This window comes from Psammomys obesus, unplaced genomic scaffold (genome assembly GCF_907164565.1).
Source record: "Psammomys obesus unplaced genomic scaffold, mPsaObe1.curated_primary_1811, whole genome shotgun sequence".
NCBI lineage: Eukaryota > Metazoa > Chordata > Mammalia > Rodentia > Muridae > Psammomys > Psammomys obesus.
In genome coordinates, this window is record NW_026592890.1 from 22831762 (window position 1) to 22853187 (window position 21426).

At 48.1% G+C, this 21426-nt stretch overlaps 1 protein-coding gene across 3 annotated transcripts in view; it reads left to right on the forward strand.

Annotated features, from left to right (window-relative positions):
* Sobp (sine oculis binding protein homolog) overlaps window positions 1–21426 on the forward strand; it is a 161061-nt gene that overhangs the window by 127247 nt on the left and 12388 nt on the right. Inside the window, exon 6 of one of the 3 annotated variants that reach the window (XR_008721129.1) lies at window positions 15871–17855. Coding sequence is in view for 1 of the 3 variants with exons in the window: in XM_055615921.1 (XP_055471896.1) it covers window positions 15871–17805 (1935 nt within the window). In the remaining 2 variants the exon portion in view is untranslated. Of the gene's footprint in view, window positions 1–15870; window positions 20799–21426 lie in introns of those variants that run through there. The other 2 variants (XR_008721128.1, XM_055615921.1) reach the window with 2 other exon arrangements.

A 21426-nucleotide genomic window follows, 5' to 3' on the forward strand; every position in this document is an offset into this window, starting at 1 on the left:
AAGGAAGGAAGGAAGGAAGGAAGGAAGGAAGGAAGGAAGGAAGGAAGGAAGGAAGGAAGGAAGGAAGGGTCAGTCAAAAGAGAGTCCTTCCAGGAGCTCCACAAGGAGAGCAACGGAACCAAAAAAATCTGGGCACAGGGGTCTTTTCTGAAACTGATACTCCAAACAAGGATCATACATGGAGATAACCTAGATAACCTAGAACCCCTGCTCAGATGTAGCCCATGGCAGTGGTTCCCTGCTAAGGGGAACAGGGACTGTCTCTGACATGAACTCAGTGTCGGGCTCTTTGATCACCTCCCCCTGAGAGGGGAGCAGCCTTACCAGGCCACAGAGGAGGACAATGCAGCCAGTCCTGATGAGACCTGATAAGCTAGGGTCAGAGGGAAGGAGAGGAGGACCTCCCCATCAGTGGACTTGGAGAGGGGCATGGAAGAAGATGAGGGAGGCAGGGTGAGATAGGGAGGGTCTGAGGGGGGGCTACAGCTGGAACACAAAACGAATAAACTGTAATTAATATAAAAAATAAAAATTTAATTAAAAAAGTGTTCTCCACATATAAAGGTCTTAGATGCCAACAAATGGGGAAAACCTAGCTTGAGTATGAGGTGTCTGAGGCACACTTGGGGACTGTATTGTCCTTTGTATGTTATACAGCCCACATTAGTGAGGTCAGAGGGATTAGGTGGCTGGCTGGTGGTCCTCAGACATCTGAAAATGTAAACACCAAGGAAGCAAGAAATGTATTTAACTCAAAACCAAAGGCTGCAATTAGGGTGGGCGTGTAACGGGCTAAAACAAAGGAGCAGCGGTGGCCACTTCCGATAGACTTATTAAGCTTTTGGGTACTTTCTAGGGATTGTTATTCTGAGTTTTTCAAGGCCCTGGGAAATCAGAAGGACAAAGCCTGAGATAATCCCCTTGGAAACCAGAGCCTTTGGGGGGATCAGGAAAGGGACAGCTTAGCTCTCTCCACTTGCCTTCAGTCTGTCTTAAATGCAGAAGGCTCCATGGGCAGCCCTCCTCTGAATACACCCCCCCCCATTCTCAACTATGTTCTTGGTTTTTTCCTTCAAACTGGGAATCTTCGAAAAGGTAGTGTGTTCCCCTAGGGGAAAATCCTGTCGCCGTAATGCCAAGGCTTTTCTCTGGAGCATTCTCTCTACTCCAGGAACTGCCTCGTCTTTTCTGAAGTCAAGTCAGTATAGCCACCTGGTGCATGGAGTAGGAGATCCCCAGATTCTGGGAACATCCCTCTCAATGTCAGGATCTGTGGCTCCCTGGGCTAGCATTGGATACTGTGCATTGCCTTGATGGGATGCAGAGACCCAGGCTTCCTTTAGAGACAACGGCATGGACAGTGGTGAGTTATTTAAGCACATGTGATACTAACACGGCAGGGGAGAGCGAGAGAGAACAATAGAGAAGTACACTGACATTTAGAGGAAGATTTTCAGTACATCAGCTTTCCTCCATGGTCACAGGAGTGGGCAGTTAGGGAGGCTCTTTTTTTTTTTTTTTTTTTTTTTTTTTACGGTGGATATATCTCCCATACAATTTCCCATATTAAAACCTATTCCATGAATAAAAATGATGTTTTGCTCTTTAAAAAAAACCTGGTATCATGGCTAGTCTGTGCCACTGTTAGTTTTTTCTCAAAAAAAAGAATATAGTTTTTTTGTTTGTTTGGTTGGTTTTGGTTTTTTGAGACAGAATTTCTCTGTGTAGCCTTGGCTGTCCCAGACTTGCTCTGTAGACCAGGCTGGCCTGGAACTCACAGAGATCCACCTGCCTCTGCCTCCCAAGGGCTGGGATTAAAGGTGTGTGCCACCCCTGCCCGACTAAGAATACAATTCTTAATCTGGAATAAATCAGCTTGTTCTCTGGAGCTGTCCACCAGGGCTGAGCTCAGATGTGGGTCTGATAACCCTGCACAAAGAGACAATGAGGTCTGTCATTTCCTGAGTGCTGGGCACTCTCGGAGTCCTTTGGTTGAGACAGGCCTTGATTATTATGCCTTGCCTAAGCCCCCTGTGTTGAAGGTCATCTTTTGGGCCCCATTTGCATCTGGCTTTGGGCTGGGAGAACACGGACCAGACAGCAGAAACCCTGAGCCACGGGGAGAGCATTGCCCAGGGAGCGGCCAGGTCATCACTCAAGGTAGAAGCTGACAGTGGTGATGAAACGGAGGGAGGAAGGCCATGGGGAAAACCTCATTGTTCACCTAGAAGGAAGTTGCTTGTGATCACCTGAGGAGAAGCCCTGGAGGCTCAGGGCTCTGTGTGAAGCAGGGTTAGCCTTTAATGAGCTTTGCTTGTGTGCTCCGGGGCTTTGAATTTTTATACTTCAGTCTCATCGCAGTGTGGGGTAACATCCAAGGGAACTCTTACACACCCCGAACATTCATTTCCTAGCCCCGCTTCCGAAGAGGGAGGGTGACCCTGTGACCTTAAAGGACATTATAGAACTCTCACAATAAGATTGATCTGGGTTCTTGCCAATTTAAGATGCCAGGGCAGTGCTGGGGAATGTGGGAGGGTGTTGGGAAAATGGAGCGAGATTCCCTCTCAGAGGTGGAGTAATTATTGCTCAGGATCAGGTTGAGCAGAGGGTTAGTGTGAGCAGGCAGCGAAGATGTCTTAAGCTAAGAACACAGTTGTCTGTCTCAGCGTGACTCTCATTTACTGCGTGTCAAAGCTGCGGGAAGTCCGGCTGATGTAAATAGATTAATATTTAAAAAGTAATACAGAAGAATGAGGTTCCAAACATGTACTGTTTAATTATTAAAAACCCGTAATGGAATTCCAATCCAAACTCATCCCTCACGTCTCTCTGGTGCTCTCGGCACAAAGCTCAATTAGCTGGTACGCCTGCTCACCCCACAGCTCACCGGGACTCCAAGACCAAGACCGGGGTCTCTTAAAGTGTCCAGTGACACAGATATGGCCAGCTTAAGAAGTTTTATTCTCTCTCATTAGAGGGTTGTTGTAACACTTTTAAACTGATCAGCGAATAACTATGCAGTGTTAACAGGGCAGAGAGAACTGAAGCCATCCCAACTGGTGAGGCTTAGTTAGGAGTCTGGTTGCCAATGTAGAAATCACAGGACCAGGGGAATCCATAGACCTTTGGGAGGACCACACCATGAGATACGTGTTACGGGGTGCTCGTGTTAAATTGCACCTAACAGGTTCATTCCTTCTGGGTATGACGCTCAGTGGTGGAGTACTAGCCTAGCCTGTCGTTCTGGTGCCTGGTGTTTTCATTCACCAAGGCAGACATGGCAGGTTTTTTGCGTAGAAATAGGAAAATACTGATATGGCTTTGAGGTTGCCGGTACGCTTCAGCAGTTTGTGAACAACTCCCTTCTCCTGAAATGCTCACGAATGCAGAAAGTGCAGGGTTGCCACCTGAAAACGTCCTGGGGTGGCATCGCAGGCCTCAGAAGGTCAGAGCGTAGGTAACAGTATTCGTGACATCCTGTCGAGGGCGTGGACTGTGTAGGGCTCAGCTAGAACTGAGAAGACGGAAATGGGAGTTTGTCGCGACTGCAGAAGCTGAGACCACAGGGTGAAATGCAATAGGGCCTGGGCCTCTGTGGGCACAGGAAGCCAATCACAGAAGGGGCGGGGCTCCCAGGGCTGAGAAAAGTGCCACCAGGGCATGAGTAACCTTGATTCCTGGCAGGGCAGAGCCTGCTGACTTGTAGGGGAGCCAAACAAGGGAATCACCTTCACCTTCTCCTGCCCTTCAGTTGCAGCTGAGAGGTGTGTGTGCTCAGCCTCACCGTGCAGCCGGAAATGCTGGGGCACAAAGGCCCAGAACAGCAAAGTGAAGCTTTAGTCAAAGGAAAAGAGGGAGACTTGGGTGTTCTGGCCCCATCTCCCAGGCACTCGGATCATTAAAGTGGACTCTCTCTCTTCCCCCTGCATGATCCTACTAGGGTAACAATTCCCAGCTTGTATGACCACGCAGTCCTTTGTTGAGGAGAACGTGAGTGCAGCTGGTGATTCTCATTGAAGCACTTCAGGAAATGGGGTTGAGGGGTCAGGAAGACGGCCAGGTCTGAGGGTCACATCAGAAAGCCAAGTTGGATTGGACTCTTGAGCTTGCTGAAGTTATAGAGGTTTTCCAGTAGGAAGTTCCACACGCTGTTAAGATAGGAACAGCTATGGCCAGTCACCCTTATGGAGTCTGGGCTGTAATTCTGGCTTCAAAGTTGGTACCGAGGTGCTGGTAACCCAGTAAATGGGAGCTCTAGGGAGTGAGCATCATTGCTTCTTGGTTTAACATGAGGCTCAGCTCCAGCCACTTCAGCAGCCCGCTGCCCACTGTGACTCATGACCTCTTCTTCCCTGTACTTCCTTTCTCACTCTCCATGGTCCTCATGACAGTGACTGCTCGCTCTCCCCACACTTCTTAGCTTCTTGGTGATGCCATCACTTCAGACTTCCCCAAAGGAAAAATCTAATTAGTGCATTAAACAGCTTTGTCTCTCTGAAGCAGGAGCCCGTGCTAACATCTCACATCCAGTCCGCTGTGGCCAAGGAGGACAGGGGACCAGAGCCATAGCGGGCACTCAGACTGCCATGGGGCTCTGTGCTGACTTACAGGTCGTTAGCAAGCATTTTGCTTCCTTCTTTCCTCCTCTTCTTCTTCCTCTCCTCTTTTGTACGCACTGACCTGTTCCAAAGGCTTCCAAAGGCTCTATGAGTTCTTTCACCTTACTAGATAATAAGGGCTTAAAGAAAGGCCCCGCCTCACTGTTTCAGATTACACTTTTTCAGTGTGTGCGTGTGTGTATCTTACCTGTTGAGAATGCTGGTTACATTAGTCATCTCTGTCAAGCTCATTTCTCTTTTGAAAGAGGAGCTGGAAGTCCAGCCTGCATTAAAGCTCCTCCTTCAGAGGAGGCCGACAGAGGATGCAGTTAATTTTTCAGGAATTGTAAAAGGGCTTTCACCCAAATGCTCACAGTACATCACTGATGCCAGCCTCCGTTTGCTTATCTCTAAAACAAGAGATGCTATCTGGCTGTTTGTCTTTCTACAGGCTTCCAGTGAGCCAATTGTGATAAAGTCTATGAGCTATTTGAGGTTGTTAGAAGGGACTGCATGAAAAAACAGTTGTGTTTCAGTGTAGACAAATGCTATGCGTGTGTGTCTCAGGTTGGCTTGCTTCATATCACTCAGCCACCGAGGACTTTGTTTGGATGTGCGGATTAGGTTGGGCTAACCTAGGATTTGCTAATGAGAGCAGAGTCACGTGCAGGACGCTCAGTGGAGGATCCAGCGTTTGCGGGTGTTTTCAGCCTGGCAGCTGCACAGCAGGCTGGCTAAATGTTCAGAACAAAGGTGGAAGCAAACCAAAGGTCCCTCAGCAGAGGAGAGCTGCTTTGCACAGACAAAGGAACCAACATGTGGAGCTGAAAAAATCCACAGCCGTCCTGCCCAGCCCTCCTCACTCACTAGGCAGTTGCCATCACACGGGTGTTAATTAGCAGAAAGATAAGACAGTAAGTAACTCAAATTATTTCTTCTTCCCAGGTGTGTAAGCACAGCACACTGGGTGTCCTGAATTCTCAGCAGAGTGTACCAGACAACATAAATGTCACCTTTGTGTGTGACTAAGCATAAGGGATTCTGTTGGTGGATGTGGCCTGGGTGGCTGGTGCTGGCCTGAAGCTGAGCCTAAGGCTAAAACATCCACAGTGTACTTAAGACCACAGCCTGGCCTGAAAACCTCCTCATTATTGCAATTACGTTGCTGTCAAACTCTGCACAGCCGCTGGAAATAGCAAAGAACTGAGGGTCGGGAGTTCTGCTGGTTTGGGTTTCTTGGTTGTGTTTTGTGGCATATTTTTTGCTTTGAAGTACACATTACAGGAAAATCTATACCACTGGACCTTTCTCTTTGTTTTTATGGCATGGATTCAATAGAAGAATAGTGAGTAAATAGCACTTACATTTATAATAAAATAAAAAGCCTTCCTTATATGGGATGATATATATATATATATATATATATATATATATATATATATATGTACAAATAAAGGAGATATATATATATATCTCCTTTATTTGTACAGTTTGTTTTGATCCACACAGCAGACCTTGAACATAGGTATGTAAAAACTGAGATTACACTGAAAGATTAAAAGTTTTCATCAAGGAAATGTTGAGGGGCTGAAAAGATGTCTCAGCAGTCAAGAGCATTTGATGCTCTTGTAGAAAACACAGATTCAGTTCCCAGTATTTACATGGCAACTTTTTCCACAGTGGAAACTATTTGTTCCAGGGGGTCAGATACCCTCTTCTGACCTCCATGGACATTGCACACAGGACACATACATGCAGGCAAACACTCACGCATATAAAATAAAAATAACTCTTTTTTTTTTTTTAAAGAAAACATACAATGATGGGGTGGGAAAGAGAGACACAAAAACTATTCCAATAAGCCTAAAGAATTGGATGTGATAAAATCAGGAGGTGTGAGCTGGGGAAAAATGGGAGAGTGGGAAAAGTCCAGTGGATGGAGGGTGGGACTTCCTGTATGCAAATGGGACTGGAAGAGTCGGCCATCTTGAGGGTATAGTAGCAGAGGGATAGACTGGTTGCTGGACAAATCAGGCACTTTCACTAGAGCTTGAGGAAGCAATTTTTTTTTCCTTTTAAATTCCAAAGGAAGCTGAATTTGGCCCTGCAACCACAGGTTTAATGGAAGTTTGTTGTCGTCTTTATAGCAGTGATGGAATGGTAAAAAGGAGATAGGTTTTAAGAGTGAGTAATAGAAGTCTGAAGTGCAGAAGGAGCTTCGTGCCTAGGTTAAATGCTCAAGTTAATCACAGGAGCTACTAAGACCGAGCCCACAGAAGGGAGAAGAAGGACCAGTGTCTAGATCCATGTTTAGAGCAAATTGTATAATAATTAAACCAAAGAGGGCTAGAAAGCAGGCTGGGTGGCTTTTACTTGGTTCCCATTGTTCCTAAAGAGAATGTTCTCTCTACTGAAAGAATGAGACTAGCACCATACACAAGGCCATGACCGCTGTGCCGGGGAGAGACACAGGCAAAGAGCTTGCTGTGCTTAGCAATGAGCCATCCAGCCTGTGAGGAGACCTTTATATGATTACCTTTGCCTAATCTTTGCTCCACCATGATGAATGGGAGAGATCTCAGCCAGAAATGAACAAAGGCTGGTCACATTTCTCAGTGCCAGGAAAGGATTTCTGATTTCTGACTCTGGAGCACGGGGGACGGGGGCCCAATGCTCACCTTCCAATATGTCATTGAACAAACCGCAATGTGCACTTGAAAGAAAAAGAGTTTAGCTGACCAGAAGGTTGGGGTGAAGTCAGCAGGCTGGTGTAAGGAGGAGGCGTGGGAAGTTCCAGGAGTTGAGTCCTGGCTCTGCTCTTCAGGACTGAGAGCTTAGGGGAAGCCCTCTTTGAGCCTTTGATTTCTCATTTTCAAGTAAAAATGGGGAAAGAGAAGGGGAGGTAACTTCTTTTCAAGTTTGTTGCTAGAATTAAGAATAATAACTTAACTAAAAGCCTCAAGGTCAGTAAATTAGAAATATTTGATAAATTGTCACCATAAAGACAAACATTAGAACCAACAGTGAGATATGACTACCATAGAGCACGTGCATTCTTGTGTGGCCTCATCAAGGTGTAATGCAGAATTATGAAAGCGTGCCTTGCCCCGGGCCTCCTGCCTATCTGCAGCCCCTGGCCCATGCATTTAGGAAGTACATTCATTGCTAAGGCAGAGGCCAGGTGACAGATTCATGGACCCTCTCTAGAAGGAGAACATTGATTCAGACATTGCTGATAACAACAGCTTTTTATTTTTTTTTCTCAAACAGCTAAAACCCACTTATTCTGAAATATGACTTCTGCCATTTTCTAACAGAGTATGCATGCAGGAAAAAATGACGTGAGCTATGTCCTGTCTTAGCCGGGGTTTCTATTGCTTCAACAATGCCCCAAGACCAAAAAGCAACGTGGGGGAAGACAGGGTTTATTCAGCTTACACTTCCACATTGCTGTTCATCACCAAAGGAAGTCAGGACAGGAACTCAAACAGGGCAGGAACATGGAGGCAGGAACTGATGCTAAGGCCATAGAAGGGTGCTGCTTACTGGCTTGCTCCCCATGGCTTGCTTAGCCTGCTTTCCTGTAGAACCCAGGACCACAAGCCCAGGGATGGCACCACCCACAATAGGCTGGGCCCTCCCCCACTGATCACTAGTTGATCAAATGCCTTACAGCTGGATCTCATGGGGCATTTCCTCAACTGAGGCTCTTTCTTTTCTGATGACTCTAGCTTGAGTCAAGTTGACACACAAAACCAGTCAGTATACTGCCTATAGAGGCCAGTCCTTTCTTCTTTCTTTCTCTCCCTCTGTCCTTCTTTCCCTCTCTCCCTCCCTCCCTTCTTTTATTTCCTGTGCTGAGGATGAGGTCCAGAGCCTCATGGATGCCGTGCATACACAGTCTAGAAACTCAGGGCCTCACGGAATCTAGACAGTGCTGTGGCACTGAGCGACAACCCCAGGCCTTCTGTGCTTCACTTTTAATACATCAGATGGATGGACCTGCTCAGTATAGAAGGCTGACCCAAAGAGAGAACTCCTACAATTATAAATCATGAACTGTCAAATATCCAGACATGTAGAAGGCAGGGAGATGAAAATCGTCAGGTCCAAGGGTAACATTTGAAAAGAAATTCAAATATCTATTTGGAATACAAGAGGCATTCACGTGAACAAACCTCTGGCAATAGCTGGATACGCATTTGAAAACAGTGACAATATAGGAGTGGGTTAGAAAGCAGACATGAGTTTGGTGTTGAGAGAATAAAACATAAAGGATGGGTTTTTTTTTTTTTTTTTAAGTTAAAGGCTATTAGTTCAGCATTGACCTCTGGGGCAAACTTGTGGCTGGGTGGGCAGACACTGCAGGGGAAAAGGCTGATTTCTCCTACTGGTTGTGATGCGTCAGCAACTGAACTTCTGGAAGCAGGCCCTGACTCTGATTCGTGCTTAGCTGCACAGCACAGGACCTTTCTGGAGCACACCTTGGTTATTCTGTCTGAATAAACACGAGCATTTTTCAGGTTCAGTTTACAGGAAAGATGACCCAGTAAAACTGAAAACCCGCCCTTCCCCATTCCCACAGGAGACCTCACCGTGCGAGGGGAAATCCAGTTGATGAGAGCCTTCCTTCTCCCTTCCACAGTGCCGAAGGCACAATGGGCTGTCAGTCAAGCTCCACTAGTGAATGTGTCAAGTGGACTGTGTGATACACAAAATATCCCAGGGCAGGTGGTAGCTGCAGAGAACATGGCAGAGGCACAGAGTGACAATGGGACAGGGTTGGGGGTTGGGGGTGGGTGTGACCCTCTGCCTCTGTGCAGAGTGTTTTCCATGTTTGTAGACACTTGCCATCCCCTGACTGAAGCGATGCTACCAATGGCCTCGTTTTACAGATGAGTATCCAAAGTCGCTGGTGCACTGAGGCTGGAGGCTAGAGAAGATGAGATGCTCCCCTCGGGTTCTGTCAGGTCAGGATATCACAGCTCTGAGGTCTTTTCTGGGTCCCCTCTTGGCTGCATTACTGGGGCACAGAGAGGCAGACATGGGGCACCAGGAAGACCATGCTTCTTCAGGTTTTTCCACGTGGCCCTACCTTTGTTATCATTGGTACGATTCCTGCTGTGAAGATGGACACAATCCTTGTGACCCATCAGCTAGCTCTAAGACTCATGGGAAGCTGCCTTCTTCTGAATCCCACTCAGGGCTGTCGGGATGGCCTTTTGACCCCTGAGTAAAGGTCAGGAGTCCATCTTCCACATTGGCTATAGAATCAGAGGCTTGGATCAGTCATGAGTCACTAGCCAGAGCTCACCAAGATCCTGAAAACCAGGGACATTTCTTCTCTGCTCTGTGGAGCTCATGGCTCCATATTGGCCCCTCAAGAGGGACTGAAGAGCATCCTTCTTGGAGTAGAAAAATCTCAGTAGAAACTGCCGAATAGGAACACTTAATGCATATGTTTTCAGTGGCTTCCTAAAGGCCTGGTCCCTGGGGTAGATCCCTTCCTTGAGTGAGATGGGGTAGGGGGAAAAGGAGCAGACAGGACTACAATCATGTTTGAAAGTCAACCTGCAGAACCTTCCTTGGTTTGACAACAAACTTCTTCCTGAATTGCTCTTCTGTAAATGGCCCTTCCCTTCTTTCTAAATCCATCTCCTGGTTTCTCAGGGGCCTTGCTTGTCTGTGGCCAAAGCACCCTTTTCCTTCCTTCACTCCCTAATTCCAGTTTTGCGAGGAAACTTGGGCTGGTAGCTTAGCCACCCCCTTCACTGTGGTGGCCTCTTCTACCTTCTGACATTGCAGGGTGGGGTCAGTCTGGCTTATACTCTGCTCTGCACAGTACACCGAGTGCTATACTGTGGCTCTGGTCCTTCTCTTGGAAGACCGTTCTGCCATGTAATGAGTCCAGCAGATAGTCCATCAGCTCTGCTTTTTAATAAAACATGAATATCACAGTTTATGACTTCCACTGTTCAAACAGCAGTCAAGCCTAGGAGGAATTACTCATTTTAATGGTTCTAACACTCATTTCCAGGCAGCCATGCTGCTTCGTTGAGCTTTTCCTGAATTAGAGCCTGGCTATAGAGCAGAGGGTTCAAGTGGCACTGAATAGAGGCTCCTCAGGGTGGTGAGCAGCTGGCACACAGGCCTATCAGCTGCTTTTCTTGCCACTGCAAAGGGCCCCTCTGCCACCCCTTGGAGAGAAGCTCCTGGGCAGCAGGGTAAGGGCAGGTGTCTGTGAGAGACATTGATTTGTCAAGACAAAAACATGTCTCTTTTTCTTTCAAAGACACACAGGTCATAAGAAAACAATCATTCCCTTCTCACACTGGCAGACTGGAGATTAAAAAGATAAACCCTAACAAGCCTACTTGGCACACTTTTTTTAAAACATTACTATTAGCCATTCCATTTCACAGATGGAGAAATGGAGGCTGAGAAGTTGGTGCCAACTCCTTCCTACATTTTGTCACCCCACATTCTATGTGAGTTTTGTAGCATCCTTAGTGTCCCAGCTACATGGAATTAGGGCCCTCCTGGAAGCAGTGGCAAAACCACAAAGAAGGTATGGGCACTCCAGAGGAGGAGGGAGTGGGTGCTCAGTGAGTGTTCAGTCTTAGACTCTCATTTTATGAGGTGATGGCCTATGGGGGGGGGCAAGACACCTTTAAAATCTTGAGCACCCAAGCTATTGTCTCCTTTACCCTTCACTCGGGAGTGAGCCCATGGTTCTGTGAGCTGGCCTGGACTTCGAGATCACATTTAACCTGCCAAAGCCTGGAGAATCACCTTTCTGTGACAAAATATGGCCTTGACTCGCTGAGAGACAAGTACAGAGCTGGTGTGACGTTAGCGAAAAGTCGGAAGCACAGGAAGGTTTGGGGGGGTCGGGGGTGACTTTTCAAGTTGTTGATGACACTCGAGGAGAAGCTAATATGTCTTTACTGTTCCATTGCTGTAAGCCATCTCTACCCAGAGAAGACAGATTTCAACAAAAGAACTTAATTAAATATTGTCTGATGCCAGATTCCCACTCAGAAAGCAGCGGTGGGTTCCATTAAAGGATGAACTTTACTCCCACAGTTGACAGCTGATTAATGTATTAATTAGAAACCCTACCCCACCCCCGAAGTTGCCCAAACCTTCTCTTAAGCTCAAAAGAATGTATATATTGTACCTAGTGGCTTATATACTGTGGCCCTGACCTTGGACGTGAAAAAGAAGGCTCGGTTGCTTGAATAGCTTACTTTCTTTCTGTAACTCTGAAGGGGTCATAGAAACCTGAAGTTGTGCCTTTCAGGGTTCTGGTATCAAAGGCAAGGGATAGCTCTACTAAGTCAGTGTCTTTTGAGCCGTAGAGTCGTATAGGTTATCACACATGTATTTCGCAGGGAAGGAGTGAAACCAGCAGACCACTGAGCCTGTAAATACTGTCTTGGCAGCCTGTCCACAAAGTGGACCAAAGGACATGTTCCTTCTCTTGTGTAGAACTGAACCCATCTCAGGAAAGCAGACTTCATGTTCTGGAGGGCCGTTGTGCTAGGATTGAAGAGAACACACACGTGTTTATCTCCCTTGTGAGCTTTTTGTCTTCCTGGAGACCTGTATTCATGATCGGAGGCATCTCTGCAGTCCTGCTCAACGGCTTGCATTTGCTGACTGTTCGGTCCCCGTAACGCACTGGAAAACAGCAGCATCTTAGGTTCAACATTGGACCTGTTAGAGAGAGAAGGAGAACCAGAGAGGCCAAATTCCAATGGTTGCGATGCTGAGGATGGACTCATGCAAATCGCTGCAGAGCTCTGGGATTTCGACTTATCTTAAATGTCTGAGGGAATTTTGGTACTTCTTGATGTTCTGGTGTTGGGGGGGGAATCTCAAAACTTAAAATAATGTGATGTAATTTTAATCTGTCCACAAAGAAGGGGAGAATATCCCAACACCACTGCACAAAACCCTTAGCTTATGAGATACCTGCTGTGTGGTTTGCATATGCAAATGTTCTTTTATTAAAGAGAGATCCAGTATATATTTTCATGGCTTAAATAATCAGCTTGGGCTCCTGTGATGAAGCCTTTAATTACAGAAGTGTCGTCAGTTGGATATGGAGTGAGTAATGGCACTGGATTTTACTGCTGCCCGTGATGTAGCCATTTGCACTATAAATCCATTGACCTCATCTGAAATGATGGGGCCTATAAGACAGACTTGATTCATTATTTCTTAAGTGACAGGGGTTTTTTTTCCCCCTTCTAATAATCTTTTGCTTCATCAGAAAGATTGCTTTTCCATATTTTCAGGTCAGTGTTCTGAACTGAAATATAAGGCCTTATTACAGTCAGGCTCATAGCACCCCAAAACGAGACAGTCGGGGCACGCTGCAAGGGAGGTGCTTTCAAAAGCTTCAGGGAAAACAAGCATTAGCATTAGGCCTTTGCTTCTATGGAAAAGTTTGAGAGAATTGGATTTTGCTTCTGATGTCTGTAATTATTTTTACGTGGGAAAGGATGAACTGTGGTGGAGAATTCTTATTTAATACTTAGGATGCCTGTGAGCATTGTTTATCAATGATTATTAAGAGTGAAAAGTATGAAGAGAGAACTGTTAGGTTTTATTTAGATTATTATTATTTTTTCACCTCCCTTGAAAAAATATTTATCTAATTTGAGGAAACAGGAATCCTCTGGAGGATTTGGCAATCAGTCTGGCAGTTTAAAAACCAGTTCATGATTTCATTGAGCTCTGACCTCTTATTGTTAAAGAGTGAGATGCAAAGGACATATGCCAGAAAAGTTATATTATTTTTAATTAGTTTAAGTCATCTATGATTATTTTTTTCAGTTCATGAAGAAGCTATGTTTGGTCCCTCACTCCAAACTTATACGTTTATACCTTAGGCTTTCTATGTCTGCATGCTATTCAAATAGAAGCAAGTAGTTTTATTTCACAGTGGGATTTAAGTGCCACGTGATTATATGTTAACTTTTTTCTTTTTTGAGGCAAGGTCTCAGTTTGTAGCTCTAGCTATCCTGGAGCTCATGATATAGATCAGGCTGGCATTGAACTCACAGAAATTCTCCTGCCTCTGAGACTCAAGGTCTGGGATTACAGGTGTGAAGCACTAAGCCTGGCTTTAACTTTATTTAAACACGCGCACCATGTTTTCACTAACAGTTTGCCTAACCTCAATCTGGATAAGAAATGAGAAGGTCTGACGGACTCTGAGGCTCTTTCCGTCAGAAGCAATTTTGCACGTATCTGTAACATGGGCATCTCACTGATAACAAAAATGTTCCCTTGAGTCCAGGAGGACCCTGAAACACTGTTAGTGAAAGAAAGGGGATGCAAACATGGAAATAATAATGTTTCCACCACTTTAATGGCGGCAACAGTTTTGATAGCCACGTTAAAGGAATTCCCTTATCAGCAAAGTCCACTCGGGAGAGTCCTTATCACAGATTTTTTGGAAAAAAAAAAAATTTGAAAGGACAAACAAAAACTGATGTGTGCCAAAGCGTATATGTTATTCAGTCTCACACTGTCAAGTTTATCAACCAAAAATATCAATGGGCGGAAAAAAGCTGAGCAGGGACAGACTGGATTTATACGTGCAGCCCACATCTGCCTCATGCGCACCCAAAATCACATGGCAGCACTGTTTACAAGCGAGGGAAGCTGAGAGTTAAATGAGGTGAGTAATCAAATGCCCAGCATATGTTGTTTGGGCATTGTTTACGTGACCAATCATTATCAAAATTTATCATCTTTTAATTATATCAGTTTATGACTGTTAGAGACACACACGCACATGCACGCACACGGCAATAGAACAAACACTCTTCCAAATCAAGGTCCCCTGCAGAACAACCCTGGAACCATCGCTTCATTGCAGAGGGAGAGTTCAATGATCTCACATTGGCGCTGAGTTTCACAGTTCCTTTTGTGATGCTGTGTGGCTTGAATGCTGTGGAGATGGTAAAGGGAAAGGAAAAGTAAGAGGAAAAAAAGATTGTGTGTGTAAAATTCTGTCAAGGAAAGTGAGGCAGTGGAAGAACTATTGGAAAATTTGACATCTGTTTATCTGTTTATAGCGATGGCAAGATCCCTCATATTAATTCTTGTTTAAAATGCCATATGAAGGGAAGACATTTGTGCAAACAAGAGTCATATTTGAATTGTAGATCATGTCTTTGCCATCTGTGAGAGCTGATGGTGTTGCAAGATTAATGTGTTAATGAAATCACAATAATTTCTCCAAAGTAATGGGCTCTGAAGCCGAGAATGACTATTTTTTGAACTTTGGTGTCTAGTGATTTCCAATTGGGAAAGGCTCTGAGCCTTTAATCAGCTCTGCAGCCCAACTTTAAATAAATTTGGTGATATCTTTCTTTTGCCAGGAGTAGATCTGGGGGGGGGGGAAGAGGGGGGAGGGGGGGAGCCATAACAACTTTTGGAAAATGTTCTCTGGTGTTTGAAAAGTTGCTAAATAAGACTGTCTGCCAAGAAATGTCACCAAAAATCCTGACTGCTGAGAAAGAGTGGGCAAACAGCTCAAAAAAATAATTCTAGCTTGCCGTAACATCACAGGTTGGGAGCGCTAAACCTCACACAGACTTCATGACTAAGTCCAAGTCTCTCCCTGGAAGCCAGACATGACGGCGTGCACGGCTCTGTGCGATTGGTTAGCGCAGCACGCTCTTTCCAACCGCGTTAGCGGGTCCAGTCAGCAGCACAGTGGCTTTACCCAGGGACGATTTTTAAGAGGTTGGGTTGCATGATTATCGAACTGTCTGGAGATCCCTCTCTTCCGGCATTGTTTAGGTGTGTGTTTCCAGCGAGCCTGGTAGGCAGGTGAGGATGTGCAGGCCACAGTCCTGAGTAAGTGTGCTGAGTGGGTGTCCTAGGTAGATGTACTGGGGAGGTAGAAAGGGCAGTTCTCTGGGTGAGTGTCCTGGGCCGTTGGTGTACTCCATTTAGTCAGAGCCATCTTTAAGTCATTTTAAAACTTGTTAATGCAGCTTTTTCAAAGGGAGAGAGAGAGAGAGAGAGAGAGATTGTGGTTGTTGCTAATTTTGAGGATCCTACTTATGAAACAAATTCACCATTCCACAGACATTTCAGAAATTTACCTTTTAATGGGAACCCTTCAGCGTTATTTGAGAAATTACGGTAAAGTTTGAAAGAGCCTTTACGTGAAACGTGAAAGGCTAGCGACCCGAGAAAGCTGCTTATCTTACCTGTTGTGGTTTCTATTACTGTGTTGTAGGTATGTGACTGGTGTAAGCACATAAGGCATACAAAAGAATACCTGGATTTTGGGGACGGGGAAAGAAGGCTTCAGTTCTGCAGCGCAAAATGTCTCAATCAATACAAAATGGACATTTTCTACAAAGAGACACAGGCCAACCTTCCAGCTGGGCTGTGCAGCACGCTACACCCTCACATGGAGAGTAAAGCAGAAGGCACCGGGGTGCAGCTGCTCACCCCAGACTCTTGGAATATCCCCCTAACAGATGCTCGGAGGAAGGCCCCCTCCCCCGTGGCTGCAGCTGGCCAAAGCCAGGGCCCCGGCCCGTCCTCATCCACCACCGTCTCTCCGTCTGACACTGCCAACTGCTCCGTCACTAAAATCCCCACGCCAGTGCCCAAGTCACTCCCCATCGGCGAGACTCCAAGCATCCCTCCCGTCTCGGTCCAGCCACCCGCTAGCATCGGACCTCCGCTGGGCGTCCCGCCTCGCAGTCCTCCCATGGTGATGACCAACCGCGGCCCGGTGCCGCTGCCCATCTTCATGGAACAGCAGATCATCCAGCAGATCCGCCCGCCCTTCATCCGCGGGCCGCCGCACCACGCCTCCAACCCCAACAGCCCCCTGTCCAACCCCATGCTCCCGGGCATTGGGCCCCCGCCAGGCGGCCCCAGGAACCTGGGCCCCACCTCCAGCCCCATGCACCGGCCCATGTTATCGCCCCACATCCACCCCCCAAGTACCCCGACCATGCCCGGGAACCCCCCGGGGCTGCTGCCCCCGCCACCCCCGGGCGCACCGTTGCCCAGCCTTCCCTTCCCTCCAGTCAGCATGATGCCAAACGGCCCGATGCCGGTGCCCCAGATGATGAACTTCGGGCTGCCGTCGCTGGCCCCGCTGGTGCCACCCCCCACGCTGCTCGTGCCGTACCCGGTGATCGTGCCCCTGCCGGTGCCCATCCCCATTCCCATCCCCATCCCCCACGTCAACGACTCCAAGCCCCCCAACGGGTTCTCCAGCAACGGGGAGAGTTTCGTCCCGAGCGCCCCGGGAGACCCGTCGGACAAGGGGGGAGGCAAGGCCGGCGGACGCTCCCTGTCCCCTGGGGACTCCAAGCAGGGCTCGTCCAAGCCAGCCGACTCTCCGCCGGGGAGCTCCGGCCAGGCCCTGAGCCTGGCGCCCTCGGAACGCGGCCGCGGGGACGTGGTGGACCTGACCCGGCGCTCCGGGAGCCCCGCGGGCGCGGGGGGCCGGGCCGACCTGGCGGGCCCGCAGGACGGCGTCATCGACCTGACGGTGGGCCACCGGGCCCGGCTGCACAACGTGATCCACCGCGCGCTGCACGCCCACGTCAAGGCCGAGCGCGAGCCGGGCGCCGCCGAGCGCACGGAGCGCAGGACCTGCGGCGGCTGCAGGGACGGCCACGGTAGCCCGCCTGCCGCCGGCGACCCGGGCCCGGGCGCCCCCGCGGGCCCGGAGGCCGCCGCCGCCGCCTGCAACGTCATCGTAAACGGCACCCGCGGGGCCGCCCCGGCCGAGGCCAAGGGCGCCGAGCCCCCGCCCGAGCAGCCGCCGCCGCCGCCGCCGCCGCCCCCCGCCCCTCCCAAGAAGCTGCTGTCCCCCGAGGAGCCCGCCGTGAACGAGCTGGAGTCGGTCAAGGAGAACAACTGCCGCCTGGACGGCGAGGCGACCAAGAAGCTCCTGGGGGAGGAGGCCCTGGTCGGGGGCGACAAGTCGGACCCGAACCTCAATAACCCCGCCGACGAGGACCACGCCTACGCCCTGCGGATGCTGCCCAAGACCGGCTGCGTGATCCAGCCCGTGCCAAAACCCGCGGAGAAGGCTGCCATGGCGCCGTGCGTCATCTCCTCGCCCTTGCTCGGCGCCGGCCCCGAGGACCTGGAGCCGCCGCTCAAACGGAGGTGCCTCCGAATTAGAAACCAGAATAAGTAAAAACAAAAACAAAAACAAAAACAAACAAAAAAAAAAAAAGGAAAGAAAAGGTTTGTATGTCCGCCCGGGTCGCCCCTCCAGGGGCCGGTGGCCCTCGCCTTGCTTCTTGGAGGGCAGGGGCCAGCACCGTCCTGTCCCTTACCTGTTCCATCGCGCCCTCCCTGTGGCCGGGTGTCATCGGCAGTTTTGATCCAACACCCGGGACACCTGGCAGTGTCTTAGAGCGAGCGCATCATGCCCCGTTTACAGCCGAGAGGCACTGAGAGCCAAGATCGCTCGAGCCCTTGAATCTGGGTTCAAAACACACGCTCTTTTGTTACACGTCATTTTCCTCTCTGGGGGTCCATACCTAGTTTACCCCCATTGGAAAAGGGGGCGTGGGAAGGAAGGTTCCTTGGGGGATCTTAGTGCTTGCTCACGAGGTCGCAGGGGGTATTAAAATGCCTGGGGACACCCACAAGCTGGGAAACATCTAGAGCTGGTGGTGTCCTTGGCAGACTGTCATTCTGGCTTGTCAAGAAGACGGTAGCTGTGCGCTAAGATTGAGACTCAGTGGCTGAGCCTGTGGGAGTCTCTTCTACATGAAGACCTTGATGAAGCGGGAGGGTACACCTCTGTCACGCATGATTTCTGAAGCCCACTTAATACCCAGTGAGCCACGGAGGGTGAGTCCAAGGCTTCTCTTAGATGGAGAAGCAAACAGGAGCCGCTTTAGTGAGTCCTGCCAGTCCCAGGAGAGTAGGCGTCAATAGCACGCTCCCAGGAAGGAAGCTGTGACTGAGAGATATTTACCCTCTCAGAACTGGTCAGTGGGGGACTCAGTGTCCACCCAAACTCAGAACGAGAGCTCTCCCAGTTACCCAAGCGGGCAACAAGCCAAAACTTGGGTTGTTTATTAACTATTTATGGAAAGGGAAAGAGTAATGTGCTTTCCTCCACCTAAACTGACCGCTGCTCCTTCCGGGGTCTGGGGACACACAGAAGAATGTGCTACTGGCCTTCATCAAAGCAGGTGTGGTCCTATGGTGTGGCGGGTAAACCCAGGCATAAAGGAGGCCTGGGGGAGAGGAAGTGGGAAGAGTGTTTTTCACACTGTGTAAAGGCTCTTCCGTGTGTTTTTCACTAGCATTTCTTTGGAGCTAGATCCGTGGAACAATTATTTTCATTCTCTTCGTGGAAGAAACAGGATTGGAGAACTGGTCCAAGATTGCCTAACCTGTGAGCAGAGCTGTGATTCAGATCCAAGTTGTGAGCTCCAGAGCTATATTTCCGCTCAAGCGCTGTAGGAGACTCAGCTAAGAGCTTTCTCCATCACTGTATTTTTATAAAAATCATCTTATTGCTTTGGGGGAAAGTTTATAAAACACAACAAGACTCTACTTACCAACTTCCTCAGTTTTTCATTCTCGTTTCCTAGCCCCAGACGCAATCCTAGACCAGCAACCTGTTGCTTCATAGTAGGGATGTGGGCACCTCACTTATCAGCCAGAGGCCTGAGTGGCTGCTTTGAGAATCTTTTCTCGGCCACCATGGTTTGAGGTCTCCCTTTCTACTGGCGGCTTTGCCATCAGGAGCAGAACACCGGAAGTGAGGTCATCATTGCTTCCCAGTTAGCTCCACGACCTCTTCCTTCTAAAGGCAGGTAGCCTCAGCCTTCCAGCAGGCATCCCAACTGAAAACGCCCCAGATAATTTAATCTGCTTGACAGTGCTTTAAGTGACAGATTAATAATTCGTGACCCTCCCACCCCGAAAAATTTGCATCTCCAGAAAGCACTGGGAATTGTCACTTACACACACACACACACACACACACACACACACACACACACAAGAATGGGAGGGTGAAAGATCTCGCTGCCGTGACTGTGATAAGAAGTGACCAGGACAGGAACAGTGATGCTCCCCTAGCAGTACCCGAAGGCCAGAAGATCATTAAAAGCCTAAGCTGTGCGAATGGCTGTTGGGGTGATTTGTGTTTCTGAATGAGCGATCGGGTGAGGGGCTTGTCTGTGGATCATCATGATTAGTAAAAATGTTAGCTCGGAATTCGCCAATTCCAGGAGATGCTGTTTCCAGATTGCCTCTTAGCTCTTGTGAGGGGAGAGTCCTTTTTATGGTGGGCCTCCCAAGAAATTACAGCTCTTTCTGAAAGTCGGAAATGGGTTTTGTGGGCTGCAGAGAGGAGGCAAGGCAAGAGATTGCAGAAGGGGGCCCAGGCCTTCAGTAAGTCAGCACAGCCCCGACGTAGGTCACTGGACCCACGTCACCTCACAGCACAGCCCCCACCCGCTATAATTCACTCTCTGGCCTCTCTGATTTCCTGGGCACCGGAAGTGTTGTCTTTGCTCTAACCTTCAGGAACTCAGTCTGGTCACATGGTTGGGGAAATTGGAGATAATCTATTCACTAAAGAGTGAGTATCTTTTGTGCCCTAATAGTAAATACTCCTTTGGCAACAAGTTAAATCCAAAATGAAGGCATTAAAATCACAAACCAAGGGTTTGGGGGAACATGCCTCTGGGGGGTAAGGGCTTGTCTCACAGGCACAAGGATCCCTAACACCCATGAGAAAGTGACATGTCATGGGCATACCTGTAAATCCAGGCTCTGGGAGTCAAAGACAGTGTCCTTGTGTAGGTCTTAACAGACACCCAGCATAGCTAAGTCAGCTGCCTCACCTTTTCCATACCGTACCGTGGCTTTAAAGACTACATTCCAAAGTTGGCAAGCCAGCTACACTTGTCTTCAAAGAACTCTTTCTAACACATTTGTTAGCTCTTTGCAAATTTCAGCTTCCCTCTCCCATTTTGAAATTATTCTGTTCCTGCTTTTCTGACATTATTCATTCTTGTTTGCTCATATGGCTACAAATGATTCTGATGGGCAGATGTTTCTCCCATATGCAGAACTGATTAAGTTTAGCTGAAGATGTTTAAAAGGTTGTAAACTCCCTTTCATCTTCAATGTTTAAATACACCAGTCCTGCTGCTTCAGTAGCAAAAAAAAAAAAAAAAAAAAAAAATCCCCAAATAATAAGGAAAACAATGTATAAACACCGTCCAAACTATTCTCTCCACAAAGAATTCCATTTATAAATGGAATAGTCTCTCCCTTGCCAGTGCCTGGAAGCTTTGTGGGTAGCTGTTTGGATTCAGAAGTTTTCCAGATTCCTGCAGTTTACAGTTATTTGTGGTATATTGAGGAGTTCAGAGCAACTGTGTGTAAAGTTTTTAAGATATTCAAAGAAAACATTCCCACTCCTCAGCTTTCCAGGAAAATAACATATTTTTAAACAAAATAATCAGTGGGGAAAAAACAAAACAAAACAAAAACGAAGAGCAGGACTGACCCCTTTGTCCCCATTCTCTAGGTCCTCCTGAAGCAGCAGAGCCGTACAGCTTCCGCAGTTCTCCAGTCTCTTACATGTTTCTAGAACTGTGGAGTTGGTACTTCGTTCAAGGTCCCAACACCACTCTGCTCCTCCATGCTCAGCAGCAGAGGCTACACTTTGCATTCGGAGAAAGCTGGAGGAGGTTCACAGAATTTGGGCTTCTTGGAGCTTAGTCCGGTTATAGAGCCCCAAGCCCCAAGCCACCGTTTCAAAGCCTCAGGTTGGCTT